General features: G+C 38.9%; 2 protein-coding genes across 2 annotated transcripts in view; one reads left to right on the top strand and one right to left on the bottom strand.

Moving 5' to 3' along the window:
* Positions 1-11,166: 11,166 nt before the first annotated feature.
* LOC308700163 (inhibin beta B chain) lies at positions 11,167-15,565 on the bottom strand. The gene is made up of 2 exons (XM_081381592.1): positions 14,970-15,565; positions 11,167-13,715 (listed from the first exon to the last, which is right to left on the bottom strand). The coding sequence occupies exons 1-2, from the start codon at positions 15,337-15,339 to the stop codon at positions 12,958-12,960; spliced, it is 1,128 nt and encodes a 375-aa protein (XP_081237718.1). The 5' UTR covers positions 15,340-15,565; the 3' UTR covers positions 11,167-12,957.
* Positions 15,566-22,381: 6,816 nt separating this feature from the next.
* r3hdm2 (R3H domain containing 2) overlaps positions 22,382-24,110 on the top strand; it is a 91,926-nt gene continuing 90,197 nt past the window's right edge. Inside the window, 1 exon segment of the mRNA XM_081381576.1 lies at positions 22,382-22,767. The gene's annotated coding sequence lies outside the window, so the exon portion shown is untranslated.

Genomic DNA, 24,110 nt, shown 5'->3' with positions numbered 1-24,110 from the left:
GAAATATAGGAGTTTGAACCTACCCGCGTCACAATCTCTGACAAATCCTCAGGCGCCACCTGTTGTTTGTTTTAGGCATGACTACCTGGAAACTTTCCAGTTTTCTTGTTAAGGTTTGTCTGAGAAACCAATTTGTTTAAAATAGTCCCAGAATACCAAACATATCTGATAGCAATGTTTTTCACTCTGATATCGGTGCTAAACGTTCAGTCAGGTTATGCATTTATTTGTTACCCGTCTTCCTTTACCCGTCTCTATTGTAAAGCTGCTTCTATATGCAGCTTTATAGTCATAATTTAACCCTTTCGAGTGGAAAAAATGCTGAAGTATGAGAGCAGTGTATTGTCGTCATGTGCCACCGTTTCTTTTTGACCTGTTGTCCAAATCTGCGGTCTAAGGGTTTCTTCTTTACTATAACCTCACTTTCACTGTTGTTTTATTTCCTCGAGCCATATCTAAACCTGCCAGAGACCATCAGTAGCAGAAAAAGGGTCTAGTTTTAGATGCATTACAGGCTTGTATTTAGAGATGCTGAGAAAAACAAGAGAATATCTGAAAGCGGTTTCTCTACATTAGTAGTGATATGTTAATAGATTGCTGTACTTCTACAGCAAGTAAGCAGAGGTTATGTGGACAGATGTCAACTTTTACAAATATGAACATGCATGTGTATCTGAGAGGTGTGAATTTGTTCCTCTTGTGGTAGAAAAATGAATTACATCAAATAGGTACTTGAGCTTGTTTCTGTTATTGAAACAATGCCACCTAGTGGAAACTGATGGGATCTTCTTTTTATTATGCATAAGCCAGGGGGTGCTTCTCAATTCTTATTCTTATTCTTATTCTTATTCTTATTCTTATTGTCTCAGCTCCACCCCCTGTAGGATGAGGGAAGGAAAGAAAAGGATATTTATACATTGCAATACTTGATCACTTCACTGCGTCAGCAGCAGCGCTCAAAGGATCTGCCCTTATATTGTTTTAGTTTGGTTATTTAAGAAATTTATAATAAATAATACAGTTTTTCTCAGTCGCTTTGGTGCATTTCTCAGATCAGAAATGAAATTCTCAAAACTACTTGTTCAACCTCCACATCATCTAGTCACTTGTGCACATCATAAAAGCAGTTTCTCATTCTTTTGAACAAGTTGCGATTGCTTTGGTACATTCATGCCATTGATAATGTACAATTGTCAATAGTTCTCTGTGCAATAGTCTTACCCCTCAAAACATCTAGTCATTAGTTCATCGTAGTCATTAAATGCAAAATGTTTGATCTAGTTCTCATAAACTGTCAAGCATATTTTCTACACATTTCCATTAGACTTTTTGTAAATGTGCCATGAATTGATGAATTGTGCAGGTGAATCTTAACTTTCACTAATGAAGAGAATGTAGATCAACCAATGAGAAACCAGTTCTCTGAAATAGCTCAAAGTTGCATCTCATGAATCTTCGATTGGCAAGCATATATACTAAAAGTGTAACTGTGAATCCTATCCAGTCTCTTTCAATCAATAACTCTCGTACAGTAGTGTGTAAATTTGTACTTTTGAAATGGATATATGGCATACAGAAGAAGCGCAGCTTTACATTTCAATACAGTGACTGTCATCCAAACTGTTGCCATAGTTTACATCAGGGAATACTCACAGAGTGCAGTGTTTTATTGACAACATGTCTAAGCATTTTGACTGTCTTGTTTGTGAACAATGACACAAGGACTTTTCATTCTGATAGCACTGATATGTTCATTAACATAAATACTTACTTTTGAGAGATGAATTAAATATTTTGAGTAAGTTAAAGGCTTTTGCAGGTAATCCAAGGTGTGCTGCTGTTTGTATGAACTGTTTTGAGAATGCACATACTTCTTTGCAAATATTAAGGATGATTTGAGAAATGCAGCAAAGCGACTGAGAAAAACTGTAATAAAGCAAGATACCCTGTTGAAATATGTGAGATGTGTGGTTTATTTAAACTGCAAAGGTAAAGTATAAATTCAAATGATTGTGGTCGATGTGAAGGGGGAGGAGAATGTACGAGCGTCACGTTTAGTCGATAAAACTCTTCCGCAAAGATACACCCGTGTGTCTACTCCTCATGAAGCTCCTCACTCCTCACTCCTCACCTACTCACTCCTCGATCCTCGACTCCTCACTCCTCGATCCTCACTCCTCGAACCTCGCCTCCTCACTCCTCGATCCTCGCCTCCTCACTCCTCGATCCTCGATCCTCGCCTCCTCACTCCTCGACTCCTCACTCCTTGATCCTCACTCCTCGATCCTCGTCTCCTCACTCCTCGATCCTCGTCTCCTCACTCCTCGATCCTCGCCTCCTCACTCCTCGACTCCTCACTCCTCGATCCTCGACTCCTCACTCCTCGATCCTCGACTCCTCACTCCTTGATCCTCACTCCTCGATCCTCGTCTCCTCACTCCTCGATCCTCGATCCTCGATCCTCGCCTCCTCACTCCTCACTCCTCGACTCCTAACTCCTCGACTCCTCGACTCCTCACTCCTCGATCCTCGACTCCTCACTCCTCGATCCTCGACTCCTCACTCCTTGATCCTCACTCCTCGATCCTCGACTCCTCACCCCTCGATCCTGCCTCCTCACTCCTCACTCCTCGATCCTCGACTCCTCACCCCTCGATCCTCGCCTCCTCACTCCTCACTCCTCGATACTCGACTCCTCACCCCTCGATCCTCGCCTCCTCACTCCTCGACTCCTCACTCCTCGATCCTCGACTCCTCACTCCTCGATCCTCGACTCCTCGATCCTCGCCTCCTCACTCCTCGATCCTCGCCTCCTCACTCCTCGATCCTCGACTCCTCACTCCCCGCCTCCTCGACTCCTCACTCCTCACTCCTCAACTCCTCACTCCTCACTCCTCGACTCCTCGACTCCTCGACTCCTCGACTCCTCACTCCTCAACTCCTCAATCCTCACCTCCTCACCTCCTCACTCCTCGCCTCCTCACTCCTCGCCTCCTCACTCCTCGATCCTCGACTCCTCTCTCCTCGCCTCCTCACTCCTCACTCCTCGATCCTCGACTCCTCACTCCTCGATCCTCGACTCCTCACTCCTCGCCTCCTCACTCCTCGACTCCTCACTCCTCGATCCTCGCCTCCTCACTCTTCGCCTCCTCGATCCTCGCCTCCTCACTCCTCGATCCTCGCCTCCTCACTCCTCGATCCTCGACTCCTAGCTCCTCGCCTCCTCACTCCTCGCCTCCTCACTCCTCGATCCTCGCCTCCTCACTCCTCGATCCTCGACACCTCACTCCTCGCCTCCTCACTCCTCGACTCCTCACTCCTCGACTCCTCACTCCTCAACTCCTCAATCCTCACCTCCTCACTCCTCGCCTCCTCACTCCTCAATCCTCACCTCCTCACTCCTCAACTCCTCAATCCTCACCTCTTCACTCCTCACTCCTCGCCTCCTCAATCCTCGCCTCCTCACTCCTCGCCTCCTCACTCCTCACTCCTCACTCCTCGACTCCTCGACTCCTCGACTCCTCACTCCTCACTCCTCACTCCTCACTCCTCACTCCTCAATCCTCACCTCCTCACTCCTCACTCCTCACCTCCTCACTCCTCGCCTCCTCACTCCTCACTCCTCGACTCCTCGACTCCTCACTCCTCAATCCTCACCTCCTCACTCCTCACCTCCTCACCTCCTCACTCCTCGCCTCCTCACTCCTCGCCTCCTCGCCTCCTCGATCCTCGCCTCCTCACTCCTCGATCCTCGACTCCTCACTCCTCGCCTATCTATCTATCTATCTATCTATCTATCTATCTATCTATCGTTCTATCGTTCTATCGTTCTATCTATCGTTCTATCTATCTATCTATCTATCGTCTATCTATCTGTCTATCTGTCTATCTATCTATCTATCTATCGTTCTATCTATCGTTCTATCTATCGTTCTATCTATCGTCTATCTATCTATCTATCTATCTATCTATCTATCTATCTATCTATCTATCTATCTATCTATCTATCTATCTATCTATCTATCTATCTATCGTCTATCGATCTATTGATTGAATAAAAAATACATGATATTAATTTTTTTCCTGAATATATGCACACGCTGCTCACATTGTTGAACAGTGACGTAACTTCATAACCTTCATACTGTAACTTAGTATAAAGTTCATATTTGAACACTGATTCTGATGACTGAACAGTGATGACTGATGGCGGGTGAAAGTTCAGCTATGGTCATGAAGCACGTGTCTGAAGTGTATTTTATAGATGTGTGTGTGTGTGATATCTGTCTGAAGTCTGTGACCGACGTCTAGTCTCATCTTGAGTGACGGTTCATTCAGAGGCGTCTCTCGATCTGTCAATCACTGTCTCTATCCATCAGCCTGTTCATGTTCTCATTTACTCTCCATCACTCTCCAAACCCGCAGAACACCAAAGAAGATGTTTTCAATGTTTTTGGTTCTCAATATCCTTGAAAATATCTTATTTTATGCTCCACAATAGTTAAACAGGTTTGAAAATACATAAAAGTGAGTAAATTATGACAGAATGATCATTTTGGGTGAATTATCACTTTAGTTGTGCTGCATTAGGTCTCAAAGCCTGTGATGTAGTTTGTTTATAGTCTACGTTTAGCTTTTTACTTCTGCCGATTGTACTTAAGCTTCAAAATTCATAAAAGTTGTGTTCTTTTATGAAGATTATCATGATGAAGCAAACATGTAAGAATCATAAACTTTGGTTTAGTTAGTCACAGTTCTTATTCTGCTCACCAAGGCTGCGTTTATTGGATCATAAACAGGAATATTCTCAAATATTATTAAAAAGAAATTATATTGTAAAGTGTAACTTATTCCTGTGATCAAAGCTGAATTTCCAGCATCATTACTCCAGTCTTCAGTGTCACATGATCCTTCAGAAATCACTCTAATATGATGATTTGATGATCAAGAAACATTTATGATTATTATGTTGAAAACCGTTTTATATTTTTGTGTAAACCGTGATGCATTTTAGTTTTTGTGAATAAGTTTAAAGAACATAATTCATTTGAAATCTTTTGTAACATGTATGTATAAATGTCACTTTTGATCAATTTAATGCACCCTTGCTGAATATAAAAGTATTAATTTCTTTAAAAAAAAAACCTACACCTTAGAACGGTATTAATATACGTAATATAGGTACGTCTCCTATATTGAAATCTTTCGTGAGTCGGTTTTTTTTTTCTCTGAGCCTTGAGAGTTTCAGATCTTCTGTTTTCAGAATGCAGTGAGACAGTAATATTAGTTAATACGTAGGTAATATAAACATCACATTTGGGTTTGTTGTCGTGGGGGTTTTGATGTGGTTGTATTTGCAATTCACAGTCTGTCCACAGATAACGGCGTGTGACCCCAGTGGCTTCTGTTTGGATTTGTGGAATTCCTTGAAAATGTCCTTTTATAGTGATTGTGAATCTGGCTGACCCGTCCAGCGTGAGTGAGCAATATCTGGTTGTGTTTGCATCATTACCTTGATGTGTCATGTTGAATGCAGCACTGTTGATGTCTCTTGAAGTGTGTTTTAGGTCACTGTTCTGTGCAGGATAACCTGGAATTATGATGTTTCTCTGGATTCATCCTGTGTTGATTTTAGAAGTTTTGATGATTATGAGCACATTTGCCATCAAAAATTGTTTGAATTTGATATAAGTTAGTGGTTAAGAGGGACATGATATATTTACATTTGTGCATTTGGAAGATGTTTTATCCAAAGCAACTTACATTGCCATCCACACATCTATTATTCATCCACATGCCTTTCCATCCATGTTTAATTCCCAGTGAATGTATGAACTGATCACATGTTTACCTTCAATGAGCTGCTTTAGATATACATTTCTGCCAAATACATAAATGTAAATATGGACATCTTAACACTCTGATTTTAATCCGAGAATAATTGACGACTTTCCCTGCTAGAGATGTTTACTGTAATTTGAATTGAAACACTGTAAAATGGCTGATCTGAGTCCCCAACACGAGCGATGTTGTGATCCAGTGATCCAGTGATCGCGGTCTCTGTCACTCATGAGAGGTTGCCGGAGCTCATGTCTGAGTGTGATGTAAGTGAGTGGATATTTCAGGTAATGGGGTCTACAGTAATAGGATCAGCTCGTGGATTTAAGTTATTTGAAGTGGCTGATGCACTGCATTGTGGGAATGCACACAAGCACATCAACATTTTGCATGTGACCTCTTGATATTTTCCATATACAGTGATCCCAAAAAAGTGTTTAATGAAGTCACTCTCCTAAATGCAGGAACGTTTATCTAATGTCTAATGTTTCAATCAGCTTGTGGTTTGGGGATTTTTATTTGATTTATAAAGTCAGTTCTCCTCTAAAAATATATATCAACATCATCCACAAACACAAAACTGATTCTTCATCCATTGATTTGGCATTTAAAACCCAGCAAACTTCTGATTGTCAATTTTTTTGTATGGAAAGTGTGTTTTTGAATCTTTCTTTGCAAGAAATGACACTTGTGATATTTATTAGATTATATAATGACATTCAGACATTTATAAGTGTAACTGAAGTGTATAAATCATTTTGGGGTCACTGTAGATGAGATTGCAAAACAAATAGTGTATATGAAGTGGCTGATGCACTGCATTATGGGAATGTATATATTCTTATTCTAAGTTGCTAAGTTTAAGGCAGCAGATAAAAAAAAAAATCTGTCATCATCATATTTGCTGGACTTTTCCCGGTGTCTGTAGAGTTAATTGCTGCTGATTGTATGAAGGCATTGCAGGAACAGTTTATCAGTTTCCTGGTGTTTTCTTTCCGTTCGGGATGAAGATGACGTCACCTAACCTGGTTTTGAATGTCCCGTAAGAGTCTCAGAGCCGGTCATGACATTCATGAGGACACGTCTTACGCATCGCGTGCAGATTATCAGTGCGCAGGGTGTGTGTGTGTGAGTGTGTGTGTGTATGGACGCAGGATTAGTGTAATTCAGTGGGTCTGTGGGTTAGTATGTCAGTATATCAGTAAGTCAGCAGGTTTCACCGGAAACATTAACGTCTTTGAATTAAACACACAAAACTGATGCTTCCTGTGATTGTTCACAATAACTCAATAATAACACACACACACACACACACACACACACACACACACACACACACACACACACACACACACACACACACACACACACACACACACACACACACACACACACACACACACACAGATTTGCCATAGACGTAATGGTTTTTATACTGTACAAACTGTATATTCTGTCCCCTTACACTAACCCTACCCCTAAACCTATCCATCACACACACACACACACACACACACACACACACACACACACACACACACACACACACGTTTTGTACATCTATCTTTATGAGGACTTTCATTGACACAATGCAATCTCTAGCCGCTTGCCCTAACCTTACCCATCACAACTAAGTGCCTAACCCGACCCCTGACCCTAAACCGACCCTTGACCTCATTATAACCTTATCCCTAAAACCAAGTCTTGACCCTCAAACAGGCCTTTAAAGACTGTCAGAGAGAGAGGACCGGCCAACATGTCCTCACTTTACTCTCTCTGTCCTCACTCCAATGGTCTAAAACTCAAACTGGTACTCACAAAGATAGTTGTAAGTACACACACACGCACACACACACACACACACACACACACACACACACACACACACACACACACACACTCAAACTCAAAATTACGCCCCTACATTTGTTCTTGTTCCAGAAGCCCTTTGATGCAACAGAAGTGCTGATTTTACTACAGAACTGATGCTTTATTGTAAAGGCAACAGACAGTGCTTGTCATGAGCAAATAATAATAATAACTGAATTATAATACACTGATATGAAGGCATTGCATTGCTCTGCCGGACCGTTATGCTGCTTTTAAGTGTAATGAACGACCCCCTTTCCATCATGCAAGACTTGTGTGAGCAGCTGAAATGAGAGCAAACAGGCGATCGAGTCCCGGTTGCACATGAGCACGCGCCGCAGGACAGGGACAAACTGCAACTCTTCTGTACACAAGCTGACGGGAACTGCCAAAGGGTTTATCGTTCTCTAAAACTGGTTATGTCTCACGTACAGTTAGGTCCAAAAGTCTGAGAGCACTGCGGTTTCTCAAATGCTTCTCTTTTGCATTATGAATTACAGTTTTTTCAACTGCTTACACATAAAATCCACTCAAACACCAGAAGCACACACCAAATCTGCAAACCCACACTAATTCTCGGCCTTCGACTTGGTTTTCAATTTCATAAAACACTTTTTGCAAAACCACAACACACACTTCTCTATGAAACACACAAAAATCTAATAGGAAGCATCTTGATTTCCTTTTTCAAATGCCACAGTAATTCATCAGAATCTCACACACACTCCTCACACACACACACACACACACACTCCTCACATGTGCAAACACTCATTGCTTTACTGAACACCAGCCAATCATGGCTTTAGAAGAGGCCTATAAAAGGTCAAAGGTCGAGTCATAGGTTTTTCGGACTGTGTAATACTGTATTCACAGCCACAAATGCTTACAGTAAAAAAATAAAAAGCTTTCGTGTTTAGCGTGAGTTTTTCAACATCTCTCAACCGATTACTTTCAGTCTTGTACAGAAATGCACACAGGAGTTCATGAAAGAAGAGCTTTAGGTTTTAAAAACTGATATATCCAAAAATGTAATATTATGGCGAAGGTGTTTGCAACGTCAGACAAATGATTGCTTTTGAGATGTTTGTGATATTTTAAATGCAGTGCTTCATTTTGCCAGAGATGTGAGGCATTTTGTGTGTGCAATTCATGGATTTGTGTGTAAAGTTTTGAAAAAAAAGAGGCAAATGTGTGTAAGCAGTTAAAAACATGTGTGAATGTCTCTGGATTTGATGCTGGAACAAAACCTGATGATCATGATTTAAACTCCGCTGGAAGAAGAACATCTGACCGTCTGTACAGAATCACTTTACATCATACATTTTATTTGTTTCAAAATCCACAAACTTTGTTTATTTAGGCAGTAAAGAAGGCAAAATCTAATTTCTGTTCTCAATTCATTTCTGACAATGCGAAAGTCCAGTTTGACACGACTGACTCTCTTCTGAACCCGACTACGAATATCTTATCGGAGGCCTCTTCAGAGCTTTGTGAAGATTTTTTAAAACATTTCACTCAAAAAATTAATGATATTAGAAGCTCCATTGTTTCCTCAGTTGTCTGTCTAACTTTCAGCCTGTCTCTCCGACTCAGTTAGCTGATGTAATCTCTACTATGAAGCGTTCTGGTTCTAAGTCAGATATTATCCCGGCTCGTCTTTTTAAGGATGTTTTTTCTACTATTAGTCCTATGGTAACCGCTATCATCGCCTCTCTCTAGCCAAAGGTGCTGTTCCAGCTAGTTTTAAACATGCAATTGTGCAACCAATGTTGAAAACGCCTCAATCCAGAAATGTGCAGTAACTATCGACCAATCTCTAAACTGCCTTTCATCTCTGAGCTTTTAGAGAGTGTAGTTTTCTCACAGTTCCAGTCTTAATATGTTGGACATGTTCCAATCTGGTTTTAGATCATTAGCACTGAGTCGGCTCTGTTGAGGGTTATCTTGCTTGCTCTGGATTCAGGCGCTGGTGTTGTGCTGGTTTTGTTGGACCTGAGCGCTGCATTCGATACCATTGACCACAACGTTCCTCTTGAACGGCTAGAATGGTGTCAAGAGCATTGCATTACAGTGGTTTGCTTCTTACCTCAATTACTTTTTCTGTAAATTTAGGACATGTTTCCTCATCATCTGCGCCTGTTTTGTTTGGTGTGCACCAGGGCTCTATTTTGGGAACTTTAATGTTTTCCCTTTATATGCTCCCCTTGGCCCTCATTTCTCATAAACACAACATTTCCAGTCGCTGTTATGCAGATGATTCTCATTTGATGTGTTATTGGAATGTGTAAATGATATCAAGAGGTGGATGACAAATCATTTTCTACAGTTAAATGAGGATAAACAGAGGTTTTAACTCTGGGTTTCTAGAAACCCAGTTAGGTCCTCTCTCAACACATGTGCGCAAACAAATCAAAAACCCTGGAGTGATCTTTGACTCTTCACTATTTTTTTGATAAACAAATTAGTGCTGGGATTACAGGAAGCTTTTTCCATTTAAGATCTATTGCTAAGTTGAAGAACCTTCTTTCAAGCAAAGATTTAGAAGTTGTAACGAAACGATTAGATTATTGCAGCTCTCTTTATTCTGGTGTCCCTCAATCTTCACCATCTCGATTGCAAGTTGTTCAAAATGCGTCTGGAAGACTTTTAATTGGTTTTAAAAAGAGGGATCATATCTCCCCTGTTTTAGCATTAAATTCAGTTGATTTTAAGATCCTTATGTTTGTATATACGGCGTTGTCCTCCCGTGCACCATGGTATATTATTTTACTGATCTTGTTGTGCCATATTGTCCTGCATTCTTTAGCTTTTGGAAACCTGTAATTGTTGTTTTTGTTATAGTCTAGACCTGCTTTGTACTATGTCCAGCACTTTGGATCAATCTATATTGTGTTTAAATGTGCTTTATTAATAAATGTTGTATTTCCAGCTTGCTCTCGGACTCTCGGACGCTCTCGTACCTCGACTGTCAACGGCAGTAGTTTGTGTTTCGGTGAGTTTATGTTTTATATTTATATGTCACGTTTGCAGCGAAAGCAAACAAATACATTTTCTTATGATGAACACCCCTTTCTGTGCCTTTCTATAGATTGAAGTCATGCCAGAAATATTTCAATGCTGTTTACTCATCAAATATAGCCATCTATAAAAACCACTTCATTTATTTGCCCGTGCAAACACGCTCTTTGCCTTTTAGACATTATTGATTGACTTCTTAGAAATACTGCTTTTTCCCAAGAGTAGTGATCAATTACTTGTCAAGCGATAAGAGACTGTATGACCGTGAAATATTGGTAATATCGTTCTGGATTTGCTTTTGGATATAGTTTCTGGATGTGATCCAGAAGAACATGTCAAACATCAGGGTTTGTTTAGTCTAATGATGTTTGATGTGACCTTTGTCCTTAATTCACATCTTTATTTAGTTTTAGTTTTTCATTAAACCAGGCATGAAGTATAGGTAAAATATTTATTTTCAAAATCACACACATTCAGCAAAATTACGACGAACAGTACAGTACAGATTTCCAAGCTCTCTCCCACTTATAAGAAAATATTCCTTTGATAAAAAATTATATAAATTAATCTCATAGAGTTAAAGCTCCTTCAAAGAGCTTTAATGAATAGCTTTAATATTGTGCAACGAGTTACAGTATTATTTTTGTCGAAGCAAAAATAAACAAAGCACGTGAAGATCAGATTTGCATGGCTTGATTTGTACTAACTATGCAAAATAACGTATAAAGTGCAGTTGCAGAACGTTATGAGCTCAAACCCGTCCGATGCAGTGAATCCACACACTGATATATCACACACTGATTTAGGCATCCCTAGGAAGTGCTTCAAACCAAATGAGACAAATGAGACAAAATACACACACAAAACATGACACTTGTAACATGTACAATGTAGATTATTGTACTGTTTGTAGATTATCGTACATTAACTGTGCTGCTTTTGCAAAGGCGCTATATAAATAAAACGTATCATTATTAGTAATATTACAAATATAAGAAAATGTATATGTTGAAACAGCTTGAAAAGAAAAGCCATTACTACACATATTTAGTTGCATTTGGCTTTGGCGTAAACGGTAAAAAGTAAGCTATCATGAGAGAAACATTCGTCAGATACTGCATTGCATGCAAAGAAAAAGTATATTCTTTCTCAGTATTTTTGTATTGTTTTCCGTTACAAAGATCTAAACATTCTTAAAACTGGGGAAGCAAAGTGACTGAAGATATTAAGTCTTGTTTCGAAATGAATTGAGAACTATGAAAGAATAAAACATTTTAAAAGATAGTTGCAACTTTTTATCTCACATTTGCGAGTTTACATCTTGCAATTCTGACTTTATTTCTCAGAATTGCGTGATATAAACTCTCAATTGCGAGATGTAAAGTCAGAAGTGCGAGATTAAAATCAGAATCTCAAGTTACAAAGTCAGAATTGCGAGATTAAAGTCAGAATTGTGGGATTACAGTCAAAATTGCGTGATATAAACTCTCAATTGCGAGATGTAAAGTCAGAATTGCGAGATTAAAGTCAGAATGCCGAGAGGTAAAGTCAGAATTGCGAGATTAAAGTCAGAATGCCGAGAGGTAAAGTCAGAATTGCGAGATTAAAGTCAGAATTGCGAAAAATAAAGTCAGAATTGCGAGATTAAAGTCATAATTGGGAAAAATAAAGTCATAATTGCAAGATGTAAAGTCAGAATTGCGAGATGTAAAGTCAGAATTGCGAGATTAAAGTCAGAATTGTGGGATTACCGTCAGAATTGCGTGATATAAACTCTCAATTGCGAGATGTAAAGTCAGAATTGCGAGATTAAAGTCAGAATTGCGAGATTAAAGTCAGAATTGCGAGAAATAAAGTAGGAATCCCAAGATGTAAACTCGCAATTGTGAGTTCTGTGGCGGAAACAAGCTTCCATAGAGAACAAATATCTGCTAATGGAGTCAGAAAAATAAACTTAATTCAAAGGAACACCAAGACGAATTTTTGCCCTTGTTTTAAGCACTTAATTCTGACTCGAGTCATTTTGCTTCTCAAGTAAATGTCTCTTGAGCCACTCTCAGACCTTTATTGGGATGGGTGGCAATACCTGAATGTCATGTTGGGTAACCGTGCCAGTGTGCTTCCCTGAGTATTTGAACATCTATAAAAACCCATAATGCTTAGACAGAAAGCCTTGATTAGAAGGTGCTCCAGCGGCTGATAAATAAGAGCACTGCTAATGTCTATAGTTTATGTGCACCCGCAGGACTCCACGATCATGTCCGGGACGTCTGTCTTCACGATGGTGTGCTGAGAGTTGAAGTAAACCATTGAGAGCGGGCGTCTCTGGATGGGAACGCAGCAGGACGACACGGCGGTCTGGATCCCGTTAGCCTTTAGCTGACTGAAGACGGTGGCGTGAAACGAGGAGGCTATGCCCGGCGACCCCGAGAGATGTTGAGGACACTGTCCCATACAGTAGTTCATGTGGTATCCCTCGGGCGCGATGATCCAGTCCTGCCACTGTATATCACGAAACTTAATGTACAAGTCTTTCTTGCAGCACACGCTCACGTCGTCTCCGCAGCGTAGCGAGCGCTTGCTCAGCGCGTGAGTCGAGGCGTCTTCACGCAAACGCACCTGCGCTACGAGGAACGGCTGGTGTTCGCCGGAAGCGTCGCGGACACACAGGTTTCGCTCTCCGTCTTCGCAGTGAACCTCGAGGTTGAGACGGCGCTGGCCTCCGTCTAGAAAGGCTTGCAGGGCAACGGTGACGGGGAACGTGTGCCAGCCGCCCCGCGAAACCTCAACGCTTCTCTGGATTAGCAGCGTGCGGTTGTTAGCGCCCGACAGGTAGATCTCAGCGCTCACACGCTCACCTGGACGAGGGGCGTCCGCCGGACGGACGTAGAGCCACAGTGACGACTGAAGAACTTGAACACTGTGGCCTTTCTCCTGGAGGAACTGGAATGATAGACTGGTGTCGAAACCGGTGGAAACCTCGTCATCTGGAGAGAAATCACACAGAAGAGCTTAGAAGAGCGAACCGTAAAACTGCAAACCACTGGTTGTGCTTATGATGAGAAATCCAGGTGATATGATACCAAATATCTGCAGCTGTTTTTGTACAGCAGAAATAACTGGAAGTGAATGACATTGGAAGTTGAGAAAAATTATTAAAAATAAGCTATTATTTATGCATGTATATATATTTATATATAATTTATATATAAATATAGATATTTTATATATAAATAATAATCTTTCCTAAATATATACATGCATGTGTGTGTGGATGCGATCTTTTATTTTGGATGCGATTAAGGCCCAGCACTAATGTCTATATATTTTTTTTTATTATTTTGTTCATAACTTTGCCTCTGCACTGTAAAAAAAAACATTTTCATGATTTGTTTTCACAACTTTTTTTCTTTTGTCAAATCAACTTAAATAATGTAATTCATGTGGTTCAGATAACACAATATTTTGAGTTTCTGTTGAATAAGCCAATATCCTTCATTGTATTAACTCAAATCTTTAATTTCAATGAACTCAAAATTGTAAATTGTAAAAAGGCAACCAGGTAACTTTTTTTAAGGTAAACAAAAACATTTTTACAGTGTAGAAACATTCTTCAAATGTATTTGCGTTCATGTTGTTTTAACTTAAAAAGTAAGTTACCTGGTTGCCTTACAATTTTGAGTTCACTGAAAATAAAATTTTGAGTTAATACAATGAAGGATATTGGCTTATTCAACAGAAACTCTAAATATAATGTTATCTGAACCAAAATAATTATCCAAGCTGATTTGACATAAGATAAAAGTTGTGATAACAAATCATGAAAATAATTTTAATGACTCAAATTTTTTATTTTCAATGAACTCAATGAACTTATTTTTTTACAGCGTGGGTACCAATGAACACAAAGACATTTTAAGAATGTGTCTACACTGTAAATATATATATATATATATATATATATATATTTTTTTTTTTTATGATTTGTTTTCACAACTTTTTTCTTTTGTCAAATCAACTTAGATAATTCACGTGGTTCAGATCAAACAATATTTTGAGTTTCTATTGAATAAACCAATCTCCTTCATTGCATTAACTTATGAACTCAGATTTGTGAGGCAACCAGGTAGGCTAACTTACTTTTTAAAGTTAAAACAACTATTTTTTTTACAGCGTGGGTACCAATGAACCCAAAGACATTTGAAGAATGTTTCAATGCAAGTCACATGCAGGCTACTCACCGACATCAGCGAAGCTCACTATCTCGTATGCCTGGTTATTCGTGTAGGAGTTCGGTAAATTATTGTCCAGCTCCAGGGTCCCGTCCTGTCTCACGCGCCCCGCGTGCAGTTTCCGAAGCGCGGTCATGAGCGCGGCGCGTGGCACCGCATGCGTGATGTTCGGCCTCTCCCGCAGGTGAAGCTTGTTCAGAATCTGTTGTTTCGCAATCTCGACCAGGTATCGCTCCTCCGCGTCCTTCTCCATCGCCGGTATACCGCACGTCGGGCACGCGGTGGTGGCCGTGCTCGTGCCCTTCACCGTGAGCGCGCTCAGCACCACCAGCGTGGACAGCACCGTGAACGCGGACCACGAGAACGACTCTAAGATCATGATGCAAAGTTTTGTTTGCTCGTTTCACTGGGACTGGTTTGGAGAGAGTGAGCACTAGTGAGTGGCCGCAGAGAGTGAGCACTCAGAAGTGGGTTAATCCATCAAAAGTTGTGATACGTTTAAGGGACGCACCAATGACGGTGTCTGTCACACATGTGCACGCGCTCGAGGGGAGGGAGGACTGTGGAGGTGAGCGACACACACACATGCACACACACACAAACACACTCCTCACTGAAGCATAGAGCATATATATAGCCCTGCCTGGGTTAATCATTAGCGCGAACAAATAAACACACGACACTTACAGTGCCACGTCGAGCCGCAGTCCAAAGCCTCACCTCTGTCCCAGTGACCCGCAACACTGTAACACTGTAACCCTAAACCACTCGAACGGCACATATGACGCAATCCAGGCTGTTTCATACGGGGGAAACCAGTTCGGTGTGCTGGAGTCACAGCATCCGATCACTCATCCTCTAGTGTGTGCAGAAACAGAAGCTCCCAGACCATGCACTCTTAAAAATAAAGCTTCTTTATGGGCTCAGTGATTTTTTTGTTAACCTTTCCCTTGCTCAAAATGTTCTTTATAGTGGAAGTCACTCTGTATAGTCAATTGTATCCCTTAAAAACTCATCTTTGATCACCAAAATTACATATTCAAACGTGTTTTCCTTGAATTTTCTGTCATGCCTTAAAATATCTTGAATGTAACTCGACACCCTTGCCTCATTTAGTATCCGCGGTTCTATGAATATGCACACGAGCCCCGCCTCCACTCACTCCCTCAGCTCAGAGATCCACTGGTTGATGATCACACGTTGATCTGATTGGTTACAAGGTAGTATGTGACGTCAGAAACACCAGCGATTTCAAAGCGTGTTTTTGAGACTGTCTTTGGTTCAATGCAGTTTTAAGGAGGAAATACTCAGCAATGCTGTCGATTTATGAACTTACACATGGTTTGTCTTAAAGCAGATTAAACACACCACATAGACACATAAACAACTTTAAAAGCTGGATTTACACCACAGGGGGACTTTAAAGAACTCACTGAAAGGTTCTTTAGGGAACCAAAATGGTTCATAGCTATGAAAAAAACCTTTGGAGCCTTTATTTTTAAAAGTATATCTGACCTGAAAGGGATTCTCACAAAAAAAAAAAAGATTCAAAACAAGTTCCGAAAACGTTTTTTTGTCCATTCAGTGAAAGTCAATGGGGTCCAATGCTGTTTGTTTCCCACCGTTCTTCAGAAGAAAGTCAAACAGGTCAATTAGGCTATGTTTTATTTATTTATATATTTATTTATTTTTTGTGAGCTGTCCCTTTAATATTCAATATTATAGAGGTGTTTATTTAGCAGATGCGACAGTAAAATCACAAGTGCCACAATACAGAGCTGAGAGACTGAAAGATTAGTTTGAGATTATTATTTTTAATTAAGAACAAAAAATTGTGCATTGTATTCGGTGGTTTGCATAGGTTGAGTTCAGATACATTCAGTTTAATAGCGCTGGTTCAATAAATGTTTGTTCATCAGGGTTTTATGCACTTTAACCCTGTCATGCGTAGTTTAACGACTAACAAACTATGCAAAGTCTGATGGCTATTTAATAGGAATTTAATGGTGATCTGTATCACAAGAAATAAATAAAAAGGCAACGGGAAAAAATATGAATAATATCTTTTTCATCTTTACATGGACAATCATCCTGAGACATCAGAGCAGCAGGAGATGCTGTACCTGAAAAAAACATGAATTTTTCTTTGGCAAGTTTTTGCATGCATATTTTTAAAGTAAATTTCACATATGGAATCAACTAAGTTAAGTGAAAGTAGCAAAGAAAATAAGTCATTTGAACTTGGCTATAGTAAAAGGTTGAGTAATATCTATTTAGCTGAAGTTTCCTTTGCTATACATTTCACTCAGACTGTCTGTAAAGCATATACTTTAAAAGTGTGGTTTAATTCATTGTCTGAGTCAGACAATATAACATTGAATTAAACCACACTTTTAAAGTATATGCTTTACTTAGAAACATCTCAGTAATTAATACAATAGATAATGTGTGAGATGCCATATCTACATATATAAAAGGCACGCGTGAAGAGAACGCAGAGATCTCAATACTTACACACATGATGAATCGTTTTTGTGTTTGAATGTGCAATTTTGAGTAGAATATTCCAAATGTCACAAAATGGCAAGTTACTAATCCTAACAACAGAAGCAATGATAAAAAAGCTGGAAAAAGGTGAAAAATCAACCTCATTAATTATTCAAGGCCCAGTGCATGATGGGAACAGCGGTATCAGAAAAGTTGAGTAATTTTACTTAACGCTGATATTTATGCTTTAATTTCTACATGCTTGAATTGAGTACTAATATAGAATTTAATTCGTTTTTTTAATTCTTTCCTGAACTAACTTTTTCATTGTTGGTTTTTTTGTGGTAGGCTATTTACTTCACCACAAAATTCATTTTTATCAGTGTGCTGCAGATCTGTAAATAAGAAAGCAATAAAAACATCTAGAATTTGTTTAATATTCTTTCATAATATGCTTTTTATTTTTTGTGCCCACACTTTTTCTTTTTATCTTCTTCTTCCTTTTTTTTTCTTTCTCTTACTTCTCTTTGCTGATAATTTTCAATAGATAAATCAGGCTTCCTTATATTATGTTTCTTGTTGACTATAGAACTATAACATGTTTATTATCTGAAAGTCTGTTTTTGTATCTTATGTTTGTTAAAAATTGCAATAAAAAGACTTCAGTTCAGCTCTCAGTGCGCAGGCGCCGTCTAGTGGCCACACGTCATCACTGTTGCCTATGACGACTGGATAATGAATAATGAATGCTGTCATCCAGCTCATTAAGACATGGCTTACATTACATGAGCTGTTGTATTTATAAGTTAATATACACTTTTTTTTTTTTTTTTTTTGTTAAAGTTTAATAGTTTTTCTTACCTCAAATTCTTTGATGGCACCATCTGAACTTTTGAAATTGCATGGTACCTGCAAGCTGCAAAGTTTCAGACATTATTTGTATTGTCGTTCATGTTTCCCGATAGCTATATGTTTTGGCCACATCAGTAAAGCACACTCCATTAATGGTTTATTTCGTCTCTGGGTTATATTTGAATGTGGAACTTGATCATTTTGATCAAACATTACCTCACATATTTAAGCTTTTCAAGTTGTTCAAACAAGTATTTCGCCACTCTCATGAATCACACTAAAATGGCTCACAGATGGATGGATTCTGAAAGATTCACATGTCGTATAATTGACAGGTTTGATTGAGACTGAGAACGTTCTTTCATCAGAATATTTGCTGAAGCTAAATCACAAAACACAAAAACTGCTTACAAATGCATGAATCTGATGAAACCACTGAGGTCTGTCACCCCAATATTTACAGATTACACAGAGATAAGAATCTTTCACAAGATCTGACCGTTCTGATGGTCAAAGAAACACTTAGTCCCGGGCACGCGTGCACGTGCACGAGCCCCTGCCCTATTTCAAAATTAATCAAAACTGCCCTTCACAAACAAATATCAATGATAATCTTGTGGTCAATGAAACAAAATGCATTTGATTATAATTAACATGACAATGTGTACAAAACTATAGTAGACTAAATTCACGTTTATTGTTACGTGTCTGTCAGTCGAGGTGTCGTTGCTACAACGCGTTGCTATGGGTTGCGTCACTTGCGTCAAGTTGCGTGTGTCTTCAAGTCTTGACTGACCTAAGTAGTGTGTGGACCATTTTTTACAGTCTATGGTGTGGACGGCAGGAATAACCGTAGCAAAAGTTATGCGTTTTAAAATGAAAATACACTTGTGTAAACGTAGGTATCCCACATTCTGCTCGGAAACCGATGCTCTCGAGCCAAATATGGTTGTTTCAGTGAGTAAATGGCTCGACGGCAGGAAAAAAAATTAACTTTTTTTTTTCAACAATAAAAGGTTGTGTGTGTCGATTCGATTAAAAATCCACATATCACATATTTTAAAATATTACATAATTCAGTGAAACATGTTTGTCATGTTTAATACACCGACCAATCGTCATCTGGCACAACACGTTCACATTTCATTGATGGACAATGTGAAGTGGAGCGGTAATTTTCCGGTCACTTATAAAAAAATCGTTTGAAAATTACATGGACAGACGAATGTACATTTATGAAGCGATCTGAGTCTGCCTTCTTGAACTAATGAGTGTTAATTGACTACAAAGCACTGCACAAAACCAGCACCAAAAGTAGCATTAATGGTAAGTATAGTATTCAAGTCACTTGTATTTAGTCTATATTGATACACCGTTTACCATTTGATGAAACTATCATAGTTTGTGAAATGAAGCCCAGGCCTACCGGTATTATGTGAAGTGTCGAAATGGTGACTTTATTATTTTAACATTTTTGACAATTTTGCAGCAATAGTATATTAGTACAGTACTACTGGTCAAAAGTTTGCACACACATTACTTTTTTTTTTTTTTAAGAAGTCCCTTATGCGCATCAAGCCTGCATTTATTTGATCAAAAATACAGAAAAATTATTACAATTTAAAATAATGGTTTTCTATTTTAATATTCTTTATAATAGCATTTACTTCTGTGATGCAAAGCATATATAGGCCTATATATACAGCCTATATATACTCTCTCTCTCTCTCTCTCTCTCTCTCTCTCTCTCTCTCTCTCTCTCTCTCTCTCTCTCTCAAATTAGCTCATATCAACTAGAATTATGCATAAAATGTTAATTTTCATATTCTTTACACTCTTAAAAAATAAAGGTTCCAAAAGTTTTTTTTTAGCATTGCCACAGAAGAAACATTTATTTTTTCTTACTGTGAAGAACATTTTAATAATCTAACCATTTTTTTTTTTTTATAAAGAACATTAAGATTCCATTGATGTTAAAGATTCTCCGTGGAACCATAAAGAACCGTTATTTTTAAGAGGGTAAAATAAAATCTTACATTTTTAAAATGAGAAGTTAAACAAAACTACAAACTTTTCTGACTCTATATTAGAAATTCGTCTCAGGCAGATTCCCGTCAGAATGTTTTTTTCATCTTCTCAGAATTGGACGTTCCAGTTTTATCCAGATCGCAAGGCATCAGTCTGTGACTCTGACCTGACCTCTAATCCTGGGTTGCACAAAAACTGCCCAACATTGTGAAAATAACCCAACACAATGACCTAATGGGCTCAACTAGTGTTTGAGAAGAAAAATCCATCAATACATTAAAGCTGTAGAGGACACACTAAATATAGGATAAAGGTGAAAGTGGACCGTGAGTTCATTACGTGCTTTATTTGGAATGTTCCTGTCCTGACCTGAAGAGGAAAAATCAACAAGTGACAGATAGGACACATGCTTTGAAACCGGGCCAACTCAATGCATCTGCCTTATCTGATACCCTATATGTGTAACTCTTTTAAAAGGACACACAAGGTCAGCATTTATTTAAAATGGAATCTTTTGTAACATTATAAATGTCACTTTTGATCAATTTAATGAGTCGTTACTGAATAAAAGTATTAAAAAACATTCTTACTGACCTCAAACTTTTGAACGGTATAGTGTATAATGCTACAAAAGCTTTCTATTTCAGATAAATGCTGTTATTTTGAACTTTATATTCAATAAAGAATCCTGAAAAAACATTAATAATAATCATAAATGTTTCTTGATCATCAAATCCTCATATTAGAGTGATTTCTGAAGGATCATGTGACACTGAAGACTGGAGTAATGATGCTGAACATTCAGCTTTGATCACAGGAATAAATTACACTTTACTGTATATTCACATAGAGAACAGATGATTTATATTTTAATAATATTTCAGAATATTACTTTATTTTTTATTAATGCAACCTTGGTGAGGTGAAGAAACTTCTTTTAAAAACATTAAAAATCTTACTGATCCCGAATTTTCGAACGGCGGTGTATATTTGTTTATTTATTTATGCAAACTTTTATGTTAGATGCGATTAATGGATTTGACAGCACTAATTTTATTACTTTATACCATAGTCAATATACACCATGCCAAGCCAGAAAACTCACAATACCATTGCTGTAAAATATCAAAGCATAATAGGCATATGTTAAAAATAAAATATAAGTTATATGTTTTGTGAAAATATTTTTACAGTACCCAATATTCACCATGCCAGCTCACAGTTTTTATTATTAAATAGAAGAACATAAAATATAAGCTGTATTGTGAAAATATAAGAGTATAAAGTATAAAAAGGATGGTAATTTTGTGAGTAAAGCATCATGATCATCAATTAACACGTGATAGGATTTTGTAGGGACATTTATGCTGAATCCTATATAATTTCACTGTAAAACTCTTCCTTAATGAATTGCAATGATGCAATAAAATCGATTACATGGTGTCATTGTTACAGTGTCAATATATATATATATATATATATATATAATATTGAATAATATTAAGTAACTTCATGTACTTACTATAGGGTTAGGGTAGGATTAGGGTTTGGTTGAGGGTTAGTTGCATGTAATTATGCATAATTTACTGTTATTACTATGGTAAGTACATGTAACACATGTAACAAGGACACTGTAAAATAAAGTGTTACCATGAAATCTTTAACTATCAGATGCAAAAGCAGGCGAAACTGAAACTATGACGACAGCGCCATCTTACGTGTCCTGAAAGCACAAACACATGGAGCAGTGACGTAAAGCACATAAAGAGCCAGTGTTATGCTTTCAGTGCTTTATTTTCCTGGTTGTGAACACGAGAGAGTTTAAATGAGGACTCGCGATGCTTTCAGAGGTTTTTTGTAGGCCTATTTCTTTCTTTTTTTTAATGCTTTCAAACTGTACAGAGATGACATTAATGATACACAACTTGGTATACAATACACCAAATATATCAACAACATGTTCAATGTCACCTGAACATTCAGGCTGAGAAAAAAATGAGGGGTTTTTTTGTTGATCTTTTTGTGAGGCTCGCGCGTGACGTCACGGCCCCGCCCACTCAGGTTCTGGTTTGATCACTGCGCGCTGTTGACACTCGGAGTCTCCGCGAGCTCGTGCTTGTGGCGGCGATTAAACGGTATTAAGCGACAGCGGGCTGTCGTTATTCGGTGACCGGGGGATCGGTTTGTGCGGGAGGTGGGTCATCAGTTTAAACATGTTTTCCTAGCCCATCCTGAGCGATAGTAATGCCCTCACGAGTTCGTGAGGCGGCCGATTGTCATTTCGACTTAGCTCGCGCTCGCTTAGCCGCCACAGGCTAATTAATTAACCGAGAGTGTGAGAAATATTCACTCCAAATCATCGAAGGCACTGCAAAAACTCCTCAAAACACCCAGAACGCCGAGTGTCTCCTCGTTTTGAATGAACGCGAGGGATTAACAGGTAAGCGAACGCTTGATGAACGCTTTAAATGGAACAGGTATTGGTGTGTGTGTGTCGTTGTGTATCGCTAGTAAAGATCACGTTAGTCGTCAGTGACAGGGTAACGTTAACGGTTAATTAATTCTTCACTTAAACCACGACTTTACTGAGTGTCGTGACGCGTGAGAAACTGAACGCTCCCGTTCTTTGATTATTCGAAACGGCGGCGTTCTAGTATTGTCGTGTCGCGCGGCGTTTCAAATATTATTATTATTATTATTAATAATAATAAAGAACCCCAGACTGTCAGCTGATGGTGACCATAGATCAGAACACTTGCGTTTAAAGGACCGTTCACACCAAAGACTTTAACTATAAAGTTTTAATTAACGTTATCGTTCTAAAGGCCTGTTCACATCAAGGACGCGAACGATAAAGATGTACTTTTAAAAATGATGGATGGATGGATGCACTTTTTGGGGCTTCAAAATCTCAGGCACCATTAACTCCCATTATAAAGCTGGGAAGAGCCAGGATATTCATTAAATAACTCGGATTGTGAGTAAAGTATAACGACACAGAGAAAGAATATCATTGGAATCACTTTCATAACGATTTGTTTTTCCAGCTGAACAATAATAACATTGACAGCCAATCAGAATCTCGCCGTTAGTTCACCCAAAAAATGATCCCATAATTCACCCACCCTCAAGCCATCTTAGGTGTACGCCTTTCTTCTTTCAGCCAAACACAGAGTTATAGTAAAGAATATCCTGGCTCTTCCCAGATTTATAATGGGAGTGAATGGTGCCTGAGATTTTGAAGCCCATAAAAGTGCATCCATCCATCATAACAGTAATCCATAATAAAGTTAATAAAGGCCCTCTGAAGTGAAGCCATGCGTTTTTGTAAGAAACATGTCCATGTTTATAACTTTGTAAACCATAATCACTGACTGAAGAGTGACCTCTGACCTGACGCGTGACGTATTGGCGAAAGCTGAAGTGCGGAGGATCGAGCAAAACAAAACACTGGTCACGAATTAGAAGTCGAAAACTAATTTTTAAAGAGAAATGTGGGAGGAGCTTGAGTTTGTTGCCTATGCTCACCTAAGCTAATGCTACTCCTACGTCATGCGTCGGGTCAGAGGTCATGTGTCGGGTCAGAGGTCATGTGTCGGGTCAGAGGTCATGTCGGGTCAGAGGTCACTCTCCCACATAAAAGTGCTCGAGCATTTAAAGCGTCAGACGGCTAAACTGCGGTGTGCGCTTATAATTAACAGAACGATAGCGTTTGGTCTGACTGTGTACACACTAACATAGTTATTGTTATAGTTATCTTTATAGTTATGGTTCTTGAACCTA

Source organism: Scardinius erythrophthalmus (assembly GCF_964197995.2).
Source record: "Scardinius erythrophthalmus genome assembly, chromosome: 12".
NCBI classification, from domain to species: domain Eukaryota; kingdom Metazoa; phylum Chordata; class Actinopteri; order Cypriniformes; family Leuciscidae; genus Scardinius; species Scardinius erythrophthalmus.
This window is presented reverse-complemented; position numbering and strand designations above follow the sequence as displayed.

Coding starts and splice junctions, on each gene's coding strand:
- LOC308700163 (XM_081381592.1), bottom strand. CDS start 15,339: ATGATCTTAGAGTCGTTCTCGTGGTCCGCGTTCACGGTGCTGTCCACG. Junction 13,716..14,969: donor AGTGAGCTTCGCTGATGTCG/GTGAGTAGCCTG, acceptor ATTTCTCTCCAG/ATGACGAGGTTTCCACCGGT.